This window comes from Meleagris gallopavo, chromosome Z, assembly GCF_905368555.1.
Source record: "Meleagris gallopavo chromosome Z, MGAL_WU_HG_1.1, whole genome shotgun sequence".
NCBI classification, from domain to species: domain Eukaryota; kingdom Metazoa; phylum Chordata; class Aves; order Galliformes; family Phasianidae; genus Meleagris; species Meleagris gallopavo.
The window spans coordinates 12,581,422-12,605,083 of record NC_139435.1 but is presented as its reverse complement, the minus strand read 5'-3'; the positions used below and the strand labels follow the sequence as shown (position 1 = coordinate 12,605,083).

At 39.9% G+C, this 23,662-nt stretch overlaps 1 protein-coding gene across 3 annotated transcripts; it reads left to right on the top strand.

Moving 5' to 3' along the window:
- The first annotated feature begins 1,379 nt into the window (after nt 1-1,379).
- DAB2 (DAB adaptor protein 2) lies at nt 1,380-23,059 on the top strand. 3 transcript variants are annotated; one of them, XM_085213242.1, is made up of 15 exons: nt 1,380-1,602; nt 10,369-10,541; nt 11,590-11,729; nt 12,469-12,567; nt 12,692-12,823; nt 14,850-14,936; nt 15,138-15,161; nt 15,426-15,473; nt 15,645-15,707; nt 16,723-17,016; nt 18,170-18,323; nt 18,842-19,357; nt 19,915-20,006; nt 20,743-20,807; nt 21,583-23,059. In XM_085213242.1, exons 2-14 carry the CDS (start codon nt 10,445-10,447, stop codon nt 20,800-20,802), a joined length of 1,806 nt encoding a protein of 601 aa, XP_085069368.1. In that variant the 5' UTR covers nt 1,380-1,602; nt 10,369-10,444; the 3' UTR covers nt 20,803-20,807; nt 21,583-23,059. The 3 variants fall into 3 exon arrangements, with proteins under 3 accessions (XP_085069368.1, XP_085069366.1, XP_085069367.1); XM_085213240.1 differs by having other exon boundaries at nt 16,723-17,358; XM_085213241.1 differs by lacking the exon at nt 15,645-15,707 and having other exon boundaries at nt 16,723-17,358.
- Nucleotides 23,060-23,662: the final 603 nt, after the last annotated feature.

Below are 23,662 nucleotides of genomic sequence, written 5' to 3'. Positions count from 1 at the left end.
GTTAGTCCTGCTTATGCCAGCAGCAGTCTGACTGCGTTATAGAAACTGCTTCGTTACTACACTGTGTTTAAACCAGGCACAGCCTCATCCTTCATTTGTGTTGCTCACTTCCACAATACATGCTGAGCAAAGCATCACTCTTTAAAACGCATACTGCCCCAGCACAGAGAAGCTCCAGCCTCAATGATAGGTCTCCAGCTCAGGGTGTTCACAATAATGTACAGTGCAGTACAAGAGGTACAAAAACAACGTTGTTAAACATGAATAAGATAGCGTCCCAAAGAATTCACATCTAATCCTTCAAACGCCGACATGTGCATGGCCAGCAACCTGCTAACTGCTGCAAATGCCTTACTTATGTAGTATGTACTTCCTTCCATGAACGCTAGGCTGATGTACAAAAATGTGTCCCTCAGAGTCCTTTATGGTTAAAATTAGCACTTCTGAAATTAAAGACTGATATGGGCAAACGACACAAAACTGACAGGTTTTGGTTACCACAAGCACAGGGCTCCTACGAATTTTGCAATTCCAGGCCTGAGCAGCATCACATTGTGTCAAGGAAGACACTGTGCCACTTGGATGTGCTTCATGACCAGATGTACCCATCAGTTTAGAATCCTGAACTCCCCAGTAATAAAATCATTTAGTATTAATTCTTTTCTTCTTCTAAAACAGTTTAAAATATCTACCCAATTCATTGCTACTTCAAAGAAAAAACATCTTTTTTATTTTTTTTTTAATGTCAGGTATAGCTGCAAAGGGCAATAGCACAGATTTGGACAGAAATGTTTTGCACTATTGTTGAGAAAATGAATGTTAAATTAACTTTGTAGTTTCAGGGGAAAAAAAGTAAAAAAAAAAAAAAAAAGCTCTTCTGCAAGGTCAAAGTATGAGTTTTCATCAGAGGGTTCTTTCATATAAGTTGGAAATTGTTGTACTGCACTGGGAAACAAAACATTATTGAGATTTTAATAAAGATGAATGGAAATTATAGAGGTCAGGTCTGGGTGTGACCCAGAAACAGAATCATACCATCCCAGTATGGTGCAGCTAGCCACTGATTTGTGGGAGAGAAAGGATGGAATTTTGATTTTGGTGTTTTTGCAGAAAATAAGTGTTCGGCTTGGATTGGATTTTTAACAACGCTGCCGCACCTGTCTATAAACAGATGGTCACAGAGACACAAGAGAAGACCTGTTTTCTAGATGAGAACTTCAAATGCATCGCTGCACGAGGAGCACCAGCTATGTCTCCCCTGAACCAGTCTGCACCCACCGCACGTCTCACCCAGTGACTGCGGCTGGGCTGGACCCCCCCCAGCAGCGACAGAGGCCGGAGAGGCGGCTCGCAAGGAGTTAATCTTGGGAGTACCGACACGTTGAGGGGGAGTAGCCAAGACCGAGCAGCAAAAACATCATAGCACATTCCTGGGTAGTGCTCAGCTGCCAGCATCTGATTAAAACCATATCTCTCACTGTGAGTGGCTAACTAATCCGAAGGCGAGAGTGCCACTGAATATTTAACCGGGCCCTCGCTCCCCGTCAGGCTGCCAGCTGCGGTTCTCCTCGGATCATGCTCGGAGCGGCACGGATCTAGCCCGTAAGCAGCTTTGCGAGCGGGGACTCGGCTCTTGCAAGCCTCCGGGAGGGGCTATAACCAGAGAGAGAGGGCGATTTTTTTTTGTTTTGTTTTGTTTTTTTTCCCTCTTTTCTTTTGCCTCTTTCTTCCTCGAGAACGTGGCAGAGCGAGCTTATAGCCGGGCTGCGGGGGCCAGCCACCCCCTGCCGCGGGGTGGCAAAGCCGGGGGAGCGGGTGGCTCCCAACGGGGCCACGGGTCCGTGTCTTCCTGCAGCGCCGGCGGCGTCGGGCCGCACTCCGGCCGCAACGGAGGAGGAGGCGACGCGGGGTGGGGGGCGCTGGGGGCCGCGGGGCGCGCTGCTGTTCGGGTGCCGTGGGCTGGAAGCCGCAAGCATCCTGCCCTGGGCTGCAGCAGAACCGGCTCCCTGAGGAAGCCGGAGCTGAAAACAAAATAAACATGCGTTTTTATTTCTGTTGTGGAGGAAGGGGTGAAAACGCAAAAAATTATATGAAACTTTGTGTTTATATGCATGCATCACCGAGATGAAAAAATCTTCTGGCAGCAGAGAGAAGGGTTAGAATGTAGTGAAGCAGGGGTAGGCTTTCTGTTCTCATTTTAGATGGAGCATCCTTGCTGAGCACCCCTCTGTCTGCCAATGAATCTCAGGATGATACTTCCATTTGTGGTAAATGGATATAGTTAAGAATTTCTAGGACTAACTGAAGTGAAAACACACTCTTGTCAGGAAAACTAACTTCTCAGCTGGTGAAGATTTAAGCCCCAGTGATCATCACATGATGACACTTTGAGTGCTGTTCCGCAGTAGTGCCTGCGATCCAGCCATAAGACCAGTGCAGTTGGGCTTCCCTGGAGCAGAGCTTTTACTCCTCTGCTGAATTGAGGGTGGTTGGTTGAGCGCTTACTAGGGAAGCATATAAATCCATTGTTAAGGTAGGACTAACTTCATTTTGTTTGGGTCTTTATTTGGGGGTGTGGGAGGAGGTTGAGGGTAGAAGAGGGACTAGAGAGAAATCATCTTCATCTTGATAAAGTTACTCTGCCTTAGAAGGTTACATTTTTGCCCAGAGTATTTCATAGTTTCCATGAAAATTCTATCCAAAATAGGCTGGGTTTGAGAGTACGTATGCTTTAAGATTTGGTCATTGTATGCAGGAATGAGCACTGATATGCTTAGGGGTGGGAGCTCCTTTGTAGATAAGCAACTCAGATTAAATTAATTGCAAAGCTATATATTCCAGTTGGTTGTGAAGATTTATTAGGCACTAATAAGTTGAAAAAAATGATGTGATGTCTGATAGATGCACTTAGAAGTTGTTATGAAGGCCTACTAACACTGTGTCAGGTGATTATAGAGGTGAGTGAGACACTGGGTGTCTAAACAGAAGCAAATCTTAATCCAAATGAATGCTTGAGAAGAGGATTTTTTGAGGGAGGAAAGGAGCATGCCTGTTTAAAGAATCACTGCAGTCACATCCAACACAAATGGCCCTTGGGGCACAGTTAAGCTTCCAAAATGCCCTGAGTGAGTTGAGGATGTGGTCAAGTCTAAAGCAGAAGCTTCTGTTAATAGAAACTCACTAAAGTTTGCATTTGGAGGAGGAAAATTGTTGTGAGTTCTGAATGAATGTCAGGTGAGCCATCAAAGCAGAAGCTTCACTTGCAAACCTCATGACTGAGAATACAGGAAAACTCAAGCTAAAGTGGGTTGAATGTTAGGTGCTGTGAGTCTTAGATGAGATGCTTCTGCTGTAAGGAATCTAGTAGGGCCTTCTGTGCTTCTTGCTGAAGACAAGACTGGAAGAATGATGAGCTTTACTGTATAAGTCCTGTGACTTGTGACACTCTTTCTAATCTATTGTGCTTCAAACAAAGCTATTGGCTAAGCATCAGCAGTTGTGCTCAGCATTATCACTTGGAAGGATGGGACAAAAGCAAAAAGTCTGGCATCGTTTTCCTCTTGTGAAGGTAGAGATGGTTATCCATTCTAATATGTGCCTTCTGCTGTATTTATATTTACATCTGCAGAACACAGTCTACTTTCTCAGTGAGAGAACATGACTTGACAAATTTCCTGCATAACTCAATTACTAAACAGAATGGCCCAGTAGATGCTATAGTTGCTTAGCACCTTTATTTTATGAGTAGATAGGAATAATGCACTTTAAACATGTGAATGATATATGCAAAAAGTACCAGAAGAGCTCTTAGATTTGTGGGAAAACAGCTGTACTTAATGTCAGAATGGGGGGGGGGGGGGGGGGGGGGGGAAACAAACAGCTGCTATTCAGACAGGATGTTTAAAATAAAAACTACTGCTTGTGATGTTAAGTAAATAGAAGTGCATAATATGCTGTGATTACTGAGTATTGTTGCTAGACCCACAGATCTTTCTCCTGTTGATGGTCTTCTCTCTTTATGAACTTTACACTGCTATTATACTAGTGTGACCTACTAGGTTAACCCAGTTCTTGGGAGTGCTTGTGGACTTCATACAGCACATCTCCCACAAAGCAAGCACTCCTGAAGTGTGAATTTGCTAGGATAACCAAGGGACATATTCCGCACCAGAGAGAGATGTCTTACTCAGGAAATAGTACTGGTAAACCAAATCCTGCTTGCTTAGTACTTTCCATCAAAAGATGAGATAGTATGAAAGTACCTCATAATCTGCAAGGGTTTTGGAGGAAAAACTTAGCTCTTAGATGAAGAATAAGGGATTAGTAGTAGAAATAAAAGTCTTTCCCTGCTTTGTGGGGTGGGGAGGGAAATCTGAGGGGTTTAAAGCTTCTTCTGTGAAACACAACCAAGCATAAGCCACTGCTCCCCTGCCTCAGGTTGGCCTCTGTAGGAAAAAAAAAAATCAGAGGTGTGTTTAGAGGATCAAATAGAATGAAGTGTCAAAGCAGTGTAACTTTCAAAACAAACTAACTTTAGGAACCCAGTTTTGAGGCTGTATCTGGGTACAAGGGTCTTAGGGTCATAAAGAAGCTGGATAAAGTATAGTGGCAGGCCTAGTCAGTAAACAAGATGTACCAGTTCAAACAGGATTAAGCTGTTTATAAAGCTGGGCAGCTGAGTACTGAACAAAGCATCGTCTCCTGTCTAACTCTTGTTGGCCTGGGTTGATGAGGGCATAGATCATTCCAGTTTCACATTTACTGGAAGGATGTGCCTTGCATGTGCTATGGAGTGCTTGAGAATGAAGCATCTCTGTTGAAACGCCCTGCAGACCTTCACTCCCAACTATATCCATGTGTATTTTTTCTTAAAAGCTTCTAAGTTTCATAGCTGGTGCATGTTGCCTTAAATCTCAAAGCTCAGACACTCTGGGGCCAGTTAAGGGCAGACTTTTGGCCTTGGAGATGAATTTCCTGCTGTTTTGTCAGTTCATATTGCATTCTTAGGCAATAAAATGAGAAGTAAAATACCTTATGAGGATTATGTTTTGAACCAAACAGCTAGGTTAGATCTTCAACCTGTCATTGAGAAGGCTTCACAACAGTGTTCTTGAGGATCGTGTTCTTTAGAAAGGTATGTGGAGCACTTAATGCTGATGCATCACATAGCCACAAGTCTCCTCCTACAAGGAGTCTGTGATATGTCTCTCCTATGGCTAAAATGCTTAGGATTGAGACTATGATCCAAGAAGGGACAGGACAAGTAGGGAACACACAGGTTGAAGTGTGATGAACACTACATCCTTTGTCCATCCTTTAGGCTAACTTCTGTGCTTCTACTAAAGAGGGTAATTGGTGCTTTAAACAAGGGCACAAATGTTGCTATGAATAAAAAAACTAATCTTCTAGAAGCTCGAATAGCAGATCTGTTTGAGAACAGCTACTAGCCTTATTAATAGAAGATAGACTCTAGATGAGGATGGGAGGCTTGCCCTTTCTCTCTTCTGGTGGGTGGGGGACACGTCTGTAACCCGATATCGAGACCCTCTTAGGGATGGAAAGCTGACTGGGGTCTCATAGGGATTCCTAGAGTCTTGATTTAGGAGTAATGTTGTAAAGTTCCCTGAGGAAAGAGTGAGACCGCTTCAGGAGAGCTGGTCTTCATAAAGTGCAGGCAGGATCATCAGTCTCCTGGTGAAAGATCAAGAACATAATTTGTGTCTGTTACAGGAATCTTGTGACTAGTGACTACTGCACTGAACAATGTAACCAAAGGCTGGCAGAAGCTGGTGGCTACATGGAAACCTCTTCAAATATTGATGATTTATTTTTAAGGGCAGATTTCTGGCTGGTCATGGATAATCAGCTGGATGAGCACCTTTGGGTAAGCAGACCACAGTACTTGACACTGTGGTAATGACAATATGGTGCTGAGCTGGGTGAGCTCAAGAACAGTACAGGAAAAATCCTGTTTCTCATGGAGATGTTTGTGATTAGGTAGAGAACATAGTTCAGTGTATGCTATGTAGAACATATGCAATCTCTCTCAGTACAGCTTGCACACACCCAAACTGCAAAGAGGGATAACTCTGCCAGCACTGGACAGTTAACAGCATTCAGCTGAAATAACCTATGATAACAACTTCAATATGTGTCAAGTTCCTACTCTGAGGAAGGGGGTGAGAAGCACAGTTATTAGCAAGAGTCTTTTGTTATACAAACTAGAAGGAAGATCAGAAACAGTCTTCTTAGGCATGAGAGAGTTAGAAGCACGGTTATAAGTGAGGTATTTGAGTTGTTCTTTAGTTCAAACTCCAGTTGGCATCGGAGTAAACCCTAGCTGAGTTAATTAAGCAACCTGGAAGCAAAGCAGTTGTTAATATATGCAGTGAATCCCGTCAAACAGTACTGACAGAAGACTGAGTGGTAGATGCTGCAGACATACAAGACGAGAAAACTCAAACTGTGAGTAGGCAGGTGATGTTCTCCTGAGCAATGTCTAGGACAGGTGAACTCAGACTCAGAAGCCACTGACTTTAGGGGCTTCAGCACCGGGGGCCGGATATGTAGGAGCAGCCTCTCAAGTGTGAAAGGATGTTGTCTTTCTGCAAGACTGATGTGAAGAAATTTTATTTGGAAACTTTGTTGTGAGAACTACAGGAGTAAGCAGGAAACCTTCTGTAAGTACATATTTCTAGAATAAGCCTATGTTATCAGCCAAATAAGTCTGTAACAACAAAAAAGGAGAACATATCCACTAGTTGCTTTCTAAGAGAAGGATTTAGATTTAAGAAGCTGATATTGTTTGTACTAAAACTGAGGTGGTTTTTTAGTTTACAGAATTAACTAGGAGGACAGTATGCTGAATGTAGATGTTGGAAAGGCTGCTATGAAGTATTGAGAATTTTAAAATTCTACTTTATTTCTAGAATAAATTGTAAATTCAGATAGATAGATAGGTATCTGGATGATACCGTTAGACACTTGAGTTTCTGGCTGAAGAATAGCTCTTATTTATCAGTCTGACTATGGCAGTGCTAGTTCCGCTTGTTTTGAGGTGAAGTCTTAGCAAACCAGATAACAAATATTGACCTCTACTTACTTCTAAAGAAAGTGAGACTGTCTTCATAACCTATTGTTAACTTACATAATACCAAGTTCTTAACCAGGTGCAGCTTGTTTAAACTTGCTGTGACTTCACTGAGACCTCTGTTCTAATACACTTGGAATAGCTATATTGATTCCTATAGGTGGAGGAAAAATTCAAACTAGAACTACCATAGTGGCTGGGCTCAGAGACTACTGACCATCTCATCAGAAATGCAGTGCTTACAACTGCAGCACTATGACAAAAAGGAACAGTTCAACTGTATTAGTTGTATGCAGTGACCTGTCCAGTTCTAGCTTCTAGCATGGTGATGTTCATTTGGCTGTAATTCCAGTGACTGAAGTGTGCAGCAAACACTTCCAGGAATTCAGTTTGAATTTCTACATTCTTGCTAAAAAATAAGCACTTTGGAGAAAGCTGATGCACTGATACAGTGAGAACAGACTGTTCTGTTCTTGTGATGAAATAGCAGTTGGTAAATAAACTGAAATGGTAAGATACCTGGGTGGTGATTCGCAGGCATGGTCCTGCACCAGCTGTGGTACATGCCAACATCTGAAGCTGACACCACTTACTAAAGCAACAAGATCTGTCTTCTTTGCAGTGGATGCCTAAGGGAATCAGAATCATGAAGAAGGTATTCCATAAGGTACTGTAATATCTCATCAGGTGAGATGAGCTGTGTCAGACCTCAGATGAGAGACATTTTTGTCTGTGATCTGACCAGAAAGGTCTCACTAATCTTCTCAAACTGAGTTGTTAACACAGAGTGGCTGAGCACTTGCAACCCATGCTGTTCTTCCTGTGGAAGATCTCATACTTGTGTATATTCCTGCCCATTTTCTTCTATCTCAGGTCTTTGTGCTGTGTGTCTCTATGCAACTCAGTGGTCTTGTTTCTGGAGGCTGGAGACAGATAGCTAAAAACAGATGCATAACTAGAGCCTGAAGATGAGAACTGCCCTTATGGAGTTCTATCATTTTAGTGAGATCCTGTTTGTGCATGTCTATTCCTTCGTAGGAAATTAACTTGTAATTGACTCTTAGTCATACTTCAGTCTTTGGCTTTATACATCCTGGACTAAACTGGTCAAGCAGGATCACTGGCAGGAAGGATTTGGTGCCTTGAGGTTGCTGTTTCTTCTATCTAGTACCATGCTGGGCAGAAAGTCCTAAAGCTGTGATCCATCTCCTTGACAGTGTGTCTTAGCTGTTCTTCGCCAAGCTCTTTCCTTCTTTTCTCCAAATTGTAACATACCAGGTGAGGGTGAGTGGTTGAGTAATGACATCATCTTAATCATCCTTTCTTCCTCTCTTTCTAAAGGACTTGATAAACCTAGAGAAAGGTCCATTACCAAATGCTACTTACACTGTAGTATAAAGACCATCTCCAACTGTTACTCTACCATCAGAAGTAGATGCTGGCCTAGACTTAAAGCGGGATTCAATTGGCTTTATTTCACTTGATTAATGTGGGGTTTTTTTTTGTTTTGTTTTAGTTTTTTTTGGTGGTTTTGATTGGCACCTTTTAATAGTTCTGCAAACATTATGCAAAATCCCTGTTTTATTGCAATAGTTTGTCCTTTGTTAGAATGGGCACACAATAATAACATTGCTTTCCTAAATCATGACTTCAAATATTGGCTCTTCCTATATCATCTATTTTTACTTGGTAACACTTGAAATTTTCACAACACCACCTGTTCTCTTGACTCAAGGATTACCGACCTGTGACCAAGTAAGTTCCTTACAGAAGAGAACAGATAGAGCTGCCAGAGATTTTTCTCAAATTAGCAGTATTATCTTAGTTGATATACTAGAGCAAGGATAAATGCAACTCAGAAACCACCTGATAAGCAGATAGATTTAACTTTGCTTCTGTTAGCAGATAGTTGACTAATGGAGGCCCTTCTGTCTAAATGGAAATGAAAGCCTTCAGGGTGACTTTTTTTTTTCTTCTAAAGATCTAGGCATTTGTGTTCTTTCTAGGTTAAGAATCAGTTAAGCATTGACATCCATAGCTCTGCTAGTTGCAGGCTGGATGAGTCAGTTCATAGTTATTGACTTAACAAATTGAGGAAAGAGGAGAAAGGTAGGAGTGAAAACAAAATTCTTAAAGTAACAGAAGTAATGGGTAAAGCATTAGCTAAAATAAGGCTAGTGGTGAATAAGCCATTGAGAATTACAGGCTTTTAAAGCAGAAGGTATGCAACTCTTCCAGCAGTTGTCTGGGGACATAGAACATCTCAAATGGAGTGCTGATTAAAAGGTGGCTTGGTCTGTGGCTACCTCATTAGAAACAGAGGAAATTAGTAGTAGTGGAAGGCAGCCCAGCTATTTAATTATCTAAACAATGTTTTGGCTTCACTTGTCACCTAAAATTCACACTATCTGATATCACTACTATACCTCATACTCAGAGCAATTTTTGTAGCAATATGAATGCCCTTTCTGTCTGGTGATAGGTGATCTTCAAAAGTACATGTACCTTTATTTGTTAAATTTTACTCAGTATTTCTGCTGTTTGGGAACAAAACAGGTGACTGCTAGTGATGGTGCATATTTTGCATATTCATATGTATTATGAGTTTCCTCTCTGAGGCTAGAAAGGTATCATGGTGTGGATTTGAGAGAAACAGTGGACTAGCATGGCTTAACTTCTAGAGTTTTTTGTGGGGAGGGGGAAAGTAAGGTTGCTTGATTACTCTTTGGGCAAGGGTGTGGTGGTTTTCTGGTTTTGCCTTTCTTCTGAAACAGTCTTGCAGCCAAAGGAATTCATTGGCTTTCACTTCTTGAGTGTTGAAACTTCAGACATTGACTATTATGGGAACGTGAATAAGATCTAATAGCTTTTTTTTTTTTTTCTAACTGTTCTGTTGATATCTTCGTGAGTGTTTAAAAACAGATCCTAGCAAAAATTTCTTGCATGGTCTCCTGCCCTACTACAGAGATGATGGTTGCAGTGAAGAGTACAACAAATCTCTAAAGTTCTAAAAATAGCCTTAGAAGCTAAGAAGCTACAGGTTCACATATTATAGCAGGCTGTCGCAAGTACAGCCTGCAGATGTATGTCAGTATGATATACTGATTGGGTATCACTGGGGAAAAGGGGTCATCACCTAGTTGCCATAACTTCATGCTCTCTGAGGAGCAGCATGAGATGAACAGGTGAGATGACACTTCTAGTCAGGAGTCCTGTTTCAGTAATTCAGCAGAACAAAACTGGACTAACAGGTCTAATGGGAGTATTTCTTCTTTAAGGTAAAATATTATGCCTGCCTACTGATTGTTACTTGGATTTCAAACTACAGCAAGCATAGCTGACAACCATCTCATCATGTCTACTGAAGCTGAAACTACTTCTACTGTAAACAACCAGCCAGAGCACCAGGCTCCACCAAAAACACAACCTTCAAAGAAAGAAAAAAAGAAAGGTGAGCAATATCTACTCAGTGAACACTTCCATTCAGTCTCCTTAATTTTTTGCAACTTTCACTGTGTAGTTGACATAACTCTGAGGTTTCAAATTGGCTGAAAAAGTGAGTAAATAAGCTAGTGAAATAACTCTAATCAGAAGGTAGGCTTCTAGATAAAAGCTGTTTCTAACTCTTCTAAGGCCTTCAGTTCTACTTGTCAGAATCTGCAAATAAGTCATTGGAAGCTTGGTGAAATGAAAGCATTCTGAGAAGGCTAAACAACTGAGTAGTAGCACGAACTCAAACTTTTTCCCTCCAAAGATGGAATGACATGCTAGATACAGATTCAGATTTTTACCCCAGAGAATCTAGAAAATACCATTCATGAGAATAATTGTCAGTCAACAGGTTTTTAGAGAGATTTGGTTATGTAAGTATACAGAGATACATACTCAAACATACTCAAAGTATACACACTGAGTGTATGGAGCATGCAGAAGAAAATGAAGATGTTCTGAGAAATAATGGGAACAGCAGGAATAGCAAATGCAGCTAAAATATCAAGAGGTTACAGGGATGTGGGTATTAGTACCTCTTACAGAGATGAAGGTGCTGATACAAAATTTCAGCATGGGTACTAGCAGGTTCTTAGAGACCAAGAAGAGTTCTGATTAGACCACAACTGGCAGCAAACATCTGAAAGTCTTACTGAACACCCAGTATCACCATATGAAGTACTGGTTTTGCTTAGAGGTAGTGTTTAGTCCTCGTATCTAGTTGGCTGTTACCTGAAAACAAGTCTGTGGGGATTTCAGAACAATCCAAAGACCATTAAGCATTAGACCCAACTCTGAGTAGAATCTTAGAGATTCTGTAAGAGCAGCATGATCTTACAGGGTCAGTTACCTTGCAGAGCATGCACCACTGGAAGGACTACAGTTGTTAGTCCATTATAATCAACAGACAGTTTTTAAAAGCAAAAATGTACCATATTAGTATTTTAAATAATATTTCTAAAGCCACAACATAAATATTTCCCTTCTAAAACAAATCTTTCTGTCTCTAGGGCAAGAAAAGACAGATGAATCTCTCCTGACTAGATTCAAAGGGGATGGTGTTAGATACAAAGCTAAATTGATTGGCATTGATGATGTGCCAGAAGCAAGAGGAGACAAAATGAGTCAGGATTCAATGATGAAGTTGAAGGTAAGATTTCAAGTTGGCATCCAAGCAACATGTTTTGCTTGGTCTTCAGAAGATGCATCAAATGACTTTGTCACAGTTTCAAATATTGCTTAGTGGGAACATCTAGCGTGATATTTATTGCTTCATGGAAGATGCTTTTGAAGTTGTAATTTATTGCTTGGAGACTGGTAGTCTTAAACATAATCAGTTGTTTCTCTGCCTTGGGAATACTCTATTGATGAATCTCTTGTTATCAGTCATACTAGATTCCAAAGTATTACGTTGATTACAAGTAGTTAACTTAGGTGGTGGATGGGGAAGAGGGAGATTTTTCTTCTTTAGGATAAGACTGCAAAGCCCAAGCTGCTATTCTGTAGCTATGGTAACACCAAAAGATACAGATAAACCAAAGGATAAATGTGACCCTGCAGCAATGAAGATAACCTCTTCTGGAGAGCAGAACCCTCACATTAGTTTCTGTTAGATGAGTAAATCTGAGGTGGCCTGGTAAGGATGCTGTTACTTCACTGGTTCCTTGAACAAAGGTAAAAGCTCTAAAGCTCCTAAAAATTATGAAATTTTGTGCTATGAGGGTTCATGTGTTATGTTGGAAGAGAAATGTGGCTTAAACATTGCTTAGGAATAACTAGGCTAGTGCTAATACAGTCACAGCTATGGGCTCATGAGAAATTCTAAGGAAGCAAGCTAAAGCTCAATTAAATGGAAGTCCCATCAATACTATAATATTCATCTTCTTCAGGGAATGGCAGTGGCAGCTCGTTCCCAGGGTCAACACAAGCAGCGGATCTGGGTGAACATCTCCCTCTCTGGTATCAAGATCATAGATGAAAAAACTGGGGTAAGAAATGACTCATTCTCATATTTTGAGTCTTAAATAAAGTGATGAGTTGGAGTTAGACGAATCTAAACTAAATCTATTAATGGTATCTTGCAATTTGAACTTCATTTCTTTCCAATTCCAGGTCATCGAGCATGAGCATCCAGTAACCAAAATCTCTTTCATTGCTCGAGATGTAACAGATAATCGTGCCTTTGGCTATATTTGTGGAGGAGAAGGCCAGCACCAGTTTTTTGCTATAAAAACAGCACAGCAGGTATTGATTATAGCCTTTTTTTTCACATTCTTTAAATATATTATATTTAATATATATAAATATATTTATATATATATAAATATATAAATATATTGTCTAAACTCTTAGTAAAACTTCTGGTAAGGCTTTCTCATCGATAGTTCTGTGAGGTGTAGAGAAACATCAGCACTGATGGATTGGTATATATCCTGAAGAAGGATGGTAGAAAATGACTATCATCAGTGGCTTTGGTTTTATTCAGTTCTGCCATCCAGAATAAAAGTGTTCAAGTAGCTTTGTTTATTATTGCTGTTGCTTAACATTTCATTCACTGTGGAAGTCATTAGTAAGATGAACAGAGCTTTTATTATGGGCTTTCCTGTACAGAAGTATGTTGCTGTCAGTGAGAATATTTTTGAGTCAAACATCCATAGGTTTGCTCAGTTAGTAGGAAAGAGAACAACAGAATTGCACTAGTCTAGTTTTCATTATGCATTGTCTTGCACAACAGTAAAAACTAACACAACTGCACCAGTATTTCTGGGACAAATGAGTGGCATAATTGGTTATCCCAGATTTGCTTCTTCTGAGAGGAGTTCTAATCTTTCTGTAATGGGCTTCCACCTTGCAGATATTCAGTGCAGAGTATGTCTCTGTGAAGAGAAACTGTGCATAAGCAGTATTAAATACAAGCTACTTAGAATTAATACTGAATATTGTCCAGCTTCCTAAAACACCGAGACATGTGCTAGATATTTATCATGATAAGCTGCTAGACAATCGTGTCTACAGTAGTCACCATAATGACTTGAACAGCCAAGATTTCAGTGCTAGATATTTCCTCACACACATGCCTTCCTCCATTCCTGTAGGACCTCTTATCAGCTTCAGACCCACTGCAGGTGAGAGTGAGGAGCTCCTTGTTAGAACTTTAGTAACAGCTGCTACACCACTGAGCTTGTTTTATTTCAGATTCCTGTTCTGATCTGCTTCACTGGAATTGAAAATCAAGCACAAAAGCTTTCTGTGTGATCAAGTGGAGTCTGTTCTCTGGGCTTTACACCATGGGGTGCTGCTTGCTAGTCTGTAAGCTTAGCTAAGCCATAGACAGCTCTTTATTTAGCTGCTAGTTGCTTTTAAACATAAACACATCTGAGTAGTAAGCAGTTCAGCAGATCTAGACTACTGCTGTAGCTGTACTCTTTGTCAAAGTGACAACTTGAAATGGTTCTTCCTGCAATTGCGTATCTAAAACACTTAATTAGGAGAGGAGGGTGCTCACATATGAACAAAGAGACCAGTTCAACAGATTTTCTGCTCAAGCCAAAGGTAGTATCTGAGCAGGAGGACTTGTCATTGACTTGTCAGGACTTTACATTGACTCAGCTGTAATATGCTTCAAGCAAAAGTTTCTAATCAATATAGCTTAATAGCTGAACCTGCTACCACTTCAAAGGCCTCTCCAAATATTCTTCATAATGTTCTGTTTAGAGCCACCCATTCTTGTTCACAAAATGCAATACCATTCTAATTCACACTGAACTTCCATCCAGATGCAGATGTCACCTCTAAGTCTTACCTGGTATCTGTTCCACACACACTTGATTGTTTGCATTAAAATAAATGTAATACTAAAGAAGCATTCTCCAGTTTCATTGTTGGAGTTGGTAGAAAGCAGAGAGAATGTATGTTATTATCATCTCATGAAGATACGAGAGCTTCAGTGCCCTGTACGTTTCTGAGGAAATGCTTAGGATTTGCCATGTACTTATGAAATTGTGAATTTTAGGGGGGAAAAAAAAAGAGTTCAATGTAGACACTGTCACTTTCCCCAGGGAGTTAACTGTTCTGGGCTGATGGTATGCCATCACCCCAGCTCTCTGCATAAGAGAGTTTATGAAGAGACCAGGCAGTCTTTGAAGTCTTGCTTTTCCTGGTATCTGAACTGTACTATTGCATCACTTAGGAAAGTTTGACTTGCAGTTTCCTGGACTTCTACTGAAGCTAAAAACAAAGTAATTTGTAGTCTAAATATGTTCTTTTTCAGGCTGAGCCTCTAGTTGTTGATCTTAAGGACCTCTTCCAACTAATATATAACATGAAGAAGAAGGAAGAAGAAGAAGACAAGAAAAAGGCAAGTAAAATTACAGATGCTGCAGCAGTTTGCATAAAGTTTGTTTTATCTTTGGCTGGACTTGTAGTGAGACATGATACTATTGGCTGGCAGTTGTGCCAGCAGTTTCATCACTAGATCTAGGAGGTAAGCTAACTAAAGCCTCTTGCTTTGGATATTCTACCTGATGTATAGATACTAAAAGCTTTTTTTCTTCTTTAGAGTGAAGAAGCAAATAAGACTCAGGTAAGTCACTTTAATTCATCTTCACTTGATCAGGTATTCTGCTGTGATAGAACTAGCTCTGTCCTTCTTCATGCTGCTAGCATTATGATGGAATCACGAGATGCCCAATTACACTGGAAATGGAGACAAATGTGTCTGCAGAACTAATAGTAGGGATCTCCCATACTTTTTCTTCTATATCATTTGCTCGTTCAAGCATGTAAGTTTAGTGTTTAAGGCAGGTTTTGTTTTCTTGTCACTGACACTGTTGTCCATCTATTCCAGAATGGAAGTGAGACACTATCTGCTGGTCAAGCTGACAAACTGAAAATGGTAGGTTAAATTTTAGAGCTTTATCCTGATGTCATTAAAGTGTATAGCAGACTATCTCCATGTCATACAGGAAATGTAAGTTTCATAGATGTTCAGCAGATATGTGTAATACTTGGATTTGGCTTTTGCAACAACTCTGACACCAATTCTTTCAATACTTTCGGCTTCAAGGGAGTTGACCAGATGGACTTGTTTGGGGATATGTCAACACCTCCTGATGTGAGCAGTCCCACAGTAAGTGGACTCCAGCTTACTTATGTCACTTCTACATTTGAGAGCAAACTTTGTCTGAGTAGTAAGATCTATTTTGTTCTGGTTTTGCAGAAGCCTCTTCCTAGTTATAGCAATATATTAGAAACTTAGAGCTATGATAGTGGAAACATATAAAATAGACTAGCTAATATTCTCATCCAACAGTATTCACTGAAGTTTGTGTGACAGAAATACTATGTGTATCCTATGTTGTTAGCCATAGGCCTGATAAATATGTACTAGCAGCATATGCCTGTGCAGTAGGAAAAAAATAGAAACTCAGTTAACAACCTTTAAAGTTGAAACTTATTTTTTGGATGAGTCAGTAAGTTCCAAGTGGACTTCTAGGTATTACAGATGTAAGCTAGGTCCATAAAATACGGCCTAACTTCACAGAAGTATGCATTTACCCTGTAAAAACTCATTGTGACTTCAAAATTGTATTAGCTTGCTCTGGCACAAAAAGTTATTAGTAGTCATTCAACTATTGGTGTTGCAACTGATGTCAGTAGAGCTATTGACTAGGTCTTCTGCCACTTGCTTTGGTGGATAGTGTGTTAACCTTCTCCACAGGCAGATTGCTTTCTAGTCTTACTCCAAAGCTGAGACTGCAACTTGGAATCACTCTAAGGCAATGTGATTTCACAATTGTTAAAACAAAGGAGTAAAACCCAGGCTGTCACTGGAGTCAAACACCCCTAGGTATAATTAGTGCTAATGACTAAAACTTCCCTTACATTAAGTTCACTTGAACTAAAGGGATCTTGAAACAGGTGCTTTCAAGATGATTTTTTTTTTAATTGAGTAGCTGAGGTATAATTACAGCTACCAGACTTATAAAATGGTACCTTAGTGTGACTTCAGTGTGACATTGAATACATATTAGTATGATGTGCTGGATACCAGAACTGTCCTTTTCTAAAAGTTTTCCTTAAGCTTGTATACTTTGCAGTAGGTGATACAGAAAACTAACTTTCTTTTCTTTCTGAACAAATAGGAAGCTAAAGAGATTCTCTTAGTGGATCTTAACTCAGAAATTGAGACCAAACAGACTTTTACAAAAGAGGATCTCTTCTTGAATGGCATCACACCTTCCCTTCCACAACCAAAGCCACGGCCACCCTTCTTGCCAGAAAGTTCTTTCTCTACCAATCTCAACTTCTTTCCCACACCTAATCCAGACCCTTTCAGTGATGATCCTTTTGCACAGCCAGACCAATCCACACCACCTTCATTTGATTCTCTAAAATCTGCTGATCAGAAGAAGGAAAATCTGAGTACCTTGACATCGGTGGGTAATGGTGCTTCAAATGGTGATGTTGACTACTTTGGTAAGCAGTTTGACCAGATATCTAATAGAGCTGGCAAACGAGAAGCACTAACAAGCCAGTGGCCATTTGACAGTAAGCCACCCACAGCAAGAACTCCAAATGGGGTACCAGAGAGAGAACAGAATGGCTTTCTTAAAGCCCCATCAAACCTCTTTGTGGAAGATCCTTCCAAAGGAGTAACTCTGCAAAATGGAGTAAAGCTGGATTCTGAAAGCAATATCCAGCTCTTGTCACATGAATCTATAACAATTAGCCCACCACCACAAAGTAACAAGCCAGGAAGAGGAAGGAGGTCTGTCAAGGTGAACAATGTTCAAGTAATTAATGTGATATGCATGCTCTTACTTAGAGAAGCTGGGTGAAGGAAGCTTTTCTTTCTTCACACTGCGTAAATGACTAAAGAGCTTCACAGTGTCTCTCTTCCACCTGCCATGCTTACTCTAACCTCTCTGCAGCCATGGTAAATCCTAACTCTCATGAATGCTCTGTAGTAGCTATGATACTAAACATATGTTCTTTTCCTTAATGCTGCCGTACTTCTGTAAAGGTCTGGTAAGTATGCTGCTGTGAAATATTGATGCCAGGTACAATGTCAATAGCTGTTATGATAGCTATGATAGATACACATAGCCTGTGGCTTCTTAACAATGAGGTACCAATAGAAATTTACAGAAGTAATTGTGGCTTCACAGTGCCTGCCAAATTTGCCTGGTCATACACAGGATGTCTCTGGGTTAATCTCTTGCAGTAAAACAATACAGAACTCAGTTGATGACCTTGACATAACTTCAGGGGTCATTACAGTCTGGGCAGGAGTATTTGTACGTGAGGAGAAGAGGATTCTCATTATGGTAACAAGTAATTCAGTTACTCTATAAGTCTTACTCTTCTGCTGTTGACCTGGAACTACTATATATAATATACAATGCCAAACTTATCAGTAGGCATAAACTGGTGAAGTCTGAATCACTTATACTGAGTACCTTTGAATATAGCAAAGCTTCATGCTTTGCTGTAGCTAAAATAAAAGCTCATGGCTTCAGAATAGCAATCCTTAATCATGTTAGTTTATACTCTGCCATGCCATTTTACAACAACTTTTTTTCTTTCTAGACTGCATCAAATGACTTGTTTAGCTCGGAGTTTTTTGCACCAACTACAGAGAGCCTTGGCTTAAACTCATCAGTACAGACAGGACCAGTGCAAACTAATCGACTGGACCTCTTCAAAACAAGCCCTGCCACAGCCCCTCCATTGGCTGGCCGAGGTTAGTTGACAACAAATATCTTGACTGGAATAAGAGCTTGAATTTAAACCTAGCACGGATGTTCTAATTACCTTTTATTTCATGTGTGGTGCTTAATCCATGTGCTGTCTGTCATAAACTATTAAATTCTGTGAATCGGGGACCTAAATTCTGCATCTTCAACTAGAACAGGACTTTTTGCTTAAACTTTGACGACAGCCCCAGGTTGTTCCAGGATGCTAATGTATGTATCACAGCTTGAGAAACTAGGGTACCATTGCTGGAGGATCTTAGTAAATACTTGTGTAGAAGTAACTATCAACCACGGTTCTGTTCTTTAAGGACTGACGTGAAGTGAAGGAAAAAATACCCTTTTCTCACCAGCTCCCTTCCCCCAGTAGCATTATATTAAGGGTAAATCAACAGATTTTTACAAACAGACATGAAGAATGCCTTTCTGGTATCAACAGTGGAATTGATACACTCTTTCTTGATCTTTGAATCACTGAAGAACTGTGTAACAACCGTATTCCCCACAGGTGGCTTGCCCTCACCATGGAATACAGAGATACCTGCCTTCACCCAGGCCACATCTGTCTTTCCTGGGTCTATGATGCCTACCCAGTCTCCAGGATTTACTCAACAGCTTACGTTTGGCTCTCAAGCAGTGCCAAGCTGGAGCCAGCCTGGATCTTTTGGTCCAACAGCATCTCAGTCCTCTGGTCTCTGGGCACAGCCAGCACAAGTTCCATCTGTTCCATGGGTACAGCCACCCAGTGCTGTAAATCCCTTCCAGAGTAGTGTGTTTGCACCTTCAACACTACCTGCTCAGACACAGTCTGTACTGCCCTCTATGTCAACAACAAGCCCACCTCAGCCACCACCTAGAGTTGTACCTCAGAAGGAGCTATCCAAGAAAGAGAGTGATGCTTTTATTGCTCTGGATCCACTTGGTGATAGAGAGATGAAGGACGTCAAAGAAATGTTCAAAGATTTCCAGCTGACAAAGCCACCTGCAGTACCAGCAAGAAGAGGAGAGCAGCAAAGTTTTTCAGGTGCCTCCAGAGCTTTCAGCAATTGTTTTATTAATAAAGTACCAATTTGTCAAGATAGTACAGGTCACAATGATGTGAAAGTTAGCAAGCTGTCCATAAAAAAGACTGGTAAAATCTTTCTTGTATTTGAATAGCTACTCAGGTAACATGATGTCTGATCATGTCTTATCTAAAATCTACAATTATACTGATTGTTTTATTTACTTTAAAGTTCTTAAACAGAGAATTGAAGGACCTTTTCCCTAATAGCATTACATAGACCACTGTCAGTGGCCAAACACTGACGCATCTAGTGTCTAGGCTAAACTGAGATAGACTAGGTCTGTGCAGTGTTAGAAAACCCAGATAGCTTATGTGTATTGAGGAATAGGTAGGAGATAAAACTGAGATCATGCAAAGCAATTTGCATGCTTTTTTCAATTTTTTAAATCTATTTTTGTTTGTTGTTTTGTTTGTTTGTTTTTAAACATCTAATTGGATGAGTTTAAGGTCAGCTGATAGGGCTTAGTACATGTAAAAGCTGTTTAGTGATATAGCAGTATGTCTCCTCTTCCTAGAGCCACTGAAGCCTGTTCCCAGACAAAGTGCACTACCAATTGATGGCCTGTTTGAAAGTCAACCTAAGCCAGACCTTTTCAATGTCTTCTCTGTAAGTAATAGATGTTTTCTCTATGCCTATTACTACACCCCACCAACAGGAATATTTGTGATGCAATGGCTTTAGAGGCCATGGAAAAAAACTTCTTGTATACTTGATCTAACAAAACCCTTCTTGAAAGGCCAACGAAGCTTTATTCCATTTAGCTTAAGTCCATAACCAGTGCCCCAAGCTGTGAAGCCTCTCTGCAACTTTGTTTCTCTATGGGGAGAGCTTCTACAAAGGACTGTAAAGTAATGGAGGTGGAAGTAGAAGACTTCTACAGCTATGCTTACTTCTCTGCAGAGCAGACAATATTGACTGTGCAGGTGTTGGCTGAACAAATGGGAGGATCCCATGACCAGTATCCTCTTGCAGAAGCAAGTGGCCTAACCACATCACTCCACCTGGGACATGACACTTGGAGTCCCCGGTGGGAAAACCTGGATCATCTCCAGAATGCTGACTTAAAACATCTAACATTTGGCTAATCAGATTTTATCATGAATACACTAACTCAGCTCCACATGGCTTTTCTAAAGGATACCTTAACCCAAACTAATGTGTACTAACACAGCTTTAGATCTCCTTTTACATTCCTTAAAGCAAGGCATTTAATACCTGCTTACCAGTGTTTCTTCAGTATTCTTTCCAGAAGGAGTTTGGAATCAAAACCAGCTGAAATAAACATGAAGAATAAAACCTGAAAAACCTTTAATGACTAATGATTTATAACTTTTCTTGGCAGGAATCTCAGAAGCAACATTCTGGCCCATTTGGTGGTCCTTCCGGCAACCCTTTTGCATAGACCAGGTAATATTTACTCTACTGAGACAAACTACTTCAACCTCTGAAATTGTTTTCAACTAGCTCTTTGCCAGTTTTCCTGAATCAACTACACTGGCTTAACTTTATTGCTCCTCTGAAGTACTGCTTGCTGTACTCTAGAAGCATTCTTCTAAGGACCTCTGCTTAGAGCTATACATGCTGTCTGCCAAGGCCTAACTAGTGTCACTTTCTTAACAATGAAGATCCTGTTTCTTCATATTCTTAAATCTCAAAGCCATAATAGATGCCTATTTCCTTTCCTTGAGGAAAGTTAATGAATATGCGAAGTCTGTGGGGCATGTTTACAGGAGAGTGTTAGCAGAAAGCCCAATGCAGCTCTCTGAAGTTTAATATCTGAAGTATTATTGGATAATAAGCTGGGTGAATTAAAGTGATAACAAGCTAAGAGCTGTTATGAGAGCTTTTGCAGTGAGAAACAAATTAATTCATGCTCTCTTATCACTGACTAAAGAGCATGAATTGTCAGATGTGTGGCAGAGGAATAGATTTGCTAATTTAAGTCACGGAATCAGTAAGGTTAGAAAAGATCTCTAAGATCATCTAGTCTAAATGTCAGCCCACTATACTACATCCCTAAGTGCCATATATACATATTTCTCAAATCTTCCCATGAAGTACTGTCTGTCTTGTAAGAGAAGACAAGTATTGCTATTGCTTTAAATTTGCCCTCAGTATCTATAAGCTAGTTTAAACTATGAAGCTATAACCTCAAATCATTCTAACCTTAAATTCTTTTCAGTATACTAGGCATAACCAGGAAAGGAGAAATGGAATAACTGGACCTCTGCTCAACATCAATTTTCTACTTTTTTCATTTTTGTCTGCCACTCTTGCTGCCGCTCCATGATGTGTCATCTAAAACATGTCCAGATGGATTGAAGCACAAACACTGAAGAACATGCTGTGAAGATAGTAATTCAGGGCAAATGGAAACTTAGACTCAACCCTGAAGACCCAAAATCAAATTGGTGGATGTTAATTTTACTTTAGGCTTTGCAGTCATTTGTGGAAGAGCTTAGCAACACTAAGTCACGTGTTTTGTAAAATGCAGTCACCTCAATTTCTCTTTATTGTAGCACTTACTGTCCTGAAACATGGGAATTGAATGTACCTAGGAGAGAAATGCTGCTTTAACATAAGGGAATTGAATTAGTGGCTACACCACACTTTAAACAACTAGGTCAGTTGCTGTATGTTTACACAGTATCAGCCAGTTGTAAAGTTATGTGGATGTTTCATGCTTCTAATTGGTGAATGAACATATGACTTGGTCTCTAAGCCATTGTAGGATTGTAGGAAATGGGGGGGGAATTGGGTGAAGGAGGAACGTATCCAGTACACTTGTTCACTTAACTAACGGTAAAAGTAGCATTCTGCCATAAACATATAATAAAGGGACTAACCGTAGGGTCTTCAACAGAGTTGCTGGGGTCCTGAGCAATAGGGGTCTAAGGCAGGATCAAATAAGCTAAAACATTTCTTGAAGTACATTGAGGTATTCATGGACACTAACTGTTTTATTGGTGCTAATATAGCTATTTGAGGGAGGGAAATCTATGAAGATTACCTTTCTTTATGAAGGTGGCTTGGCAGACAAATGGAACAAGCAGATAGGTCAGACATGGTGTAGTACGACATTATTCCAGTGTGTTAGAAAGCAAAAAGACAATCATTGCTTTATTCTATGCCTTGATTCCTTATGAACAGATGTACCATCTCTGTGTCATTAACGTGAGGTATAATGTCTTTAAACAGTGCCTTTTCCAAAAAAAAAAAAAAAAAAAAAAAAAAAAACAACAAAAAAAAACCACCTCTTTACTAACAGACCTTTAAATCAGAAATCAGTCAGATGTTACAACTAGTTGTAACACTTTGTCAATGGGGATAGCTGATATCTGAGTGGTTGTTTGTTTGTTTTTTTCTGTTTAATACTAAGTATAAACTTGAAATAGTATAAATCAAAAGCCTAAGCAGTTGCTGAACTGGAGATCTAAGAAAATCAACTTGAAGACAGCCTTAGTACTCAATTCAGCAGGTCATGCAATTATATAAACCTTTCTTGCACTTTCTGTAATGCAAAAAAGCTATGAATTTAAATATTTGTCTCAAACTGGAAATGTAGAAACTTCTGGATATTACACTGCTATATAAAACTGTAGTATCTCAAGTGATGTTACCTAATGACATTAAAAACAAGCAACTCTAATAGCAAAGAATCATCTGTGTGGCTGTTGGTTTTATCCTTATAACTCAGTCTTTTGGTATAATTGATTCTACAATTTTTGGTGCTGGCTAAGACTTGTTTGTTTCACAGCTTCCTAACATATCTGTTTGACAGCATTCTCTTAAGTCTTTCTGTAGCATCTTGTGTCTCAGGCCTGTTCAACATGAGTTACTCCTCAGTAAGTTCTCAGCTGACCTAAGCGTTTCCTGCTACTAATGTGGATTGCCAACAAGAATAAATAAATGGGAAATTTTCTCTCTTAGGTAGCTGTCAGCCATAACTTTTTGCTGAATAATTTAGAGTAAGTTCTTGCTTACTTAAATCAGTTGTTACTAGCATTGATAACTAGCTTGAAAAATGCTTATTTGGAAGGCAGTTCATTTCCATACTGAAGGCCTTCGAAGAATCACTTTTGGCTGCAAGGAAATGTGATTTAGTATTTGGAGATAGTATCTAATCTAAACCTTAAAAAATACTATTCTTTAGTGCTTAAATGAAGGGCTACTCTTTTAAATACACTGTACATTTGAAATCAGCAAATAATCATTTAGGAGCTTTTCAGGTTAAAATTAATAGTCCTATTGCTGGGGCTTGA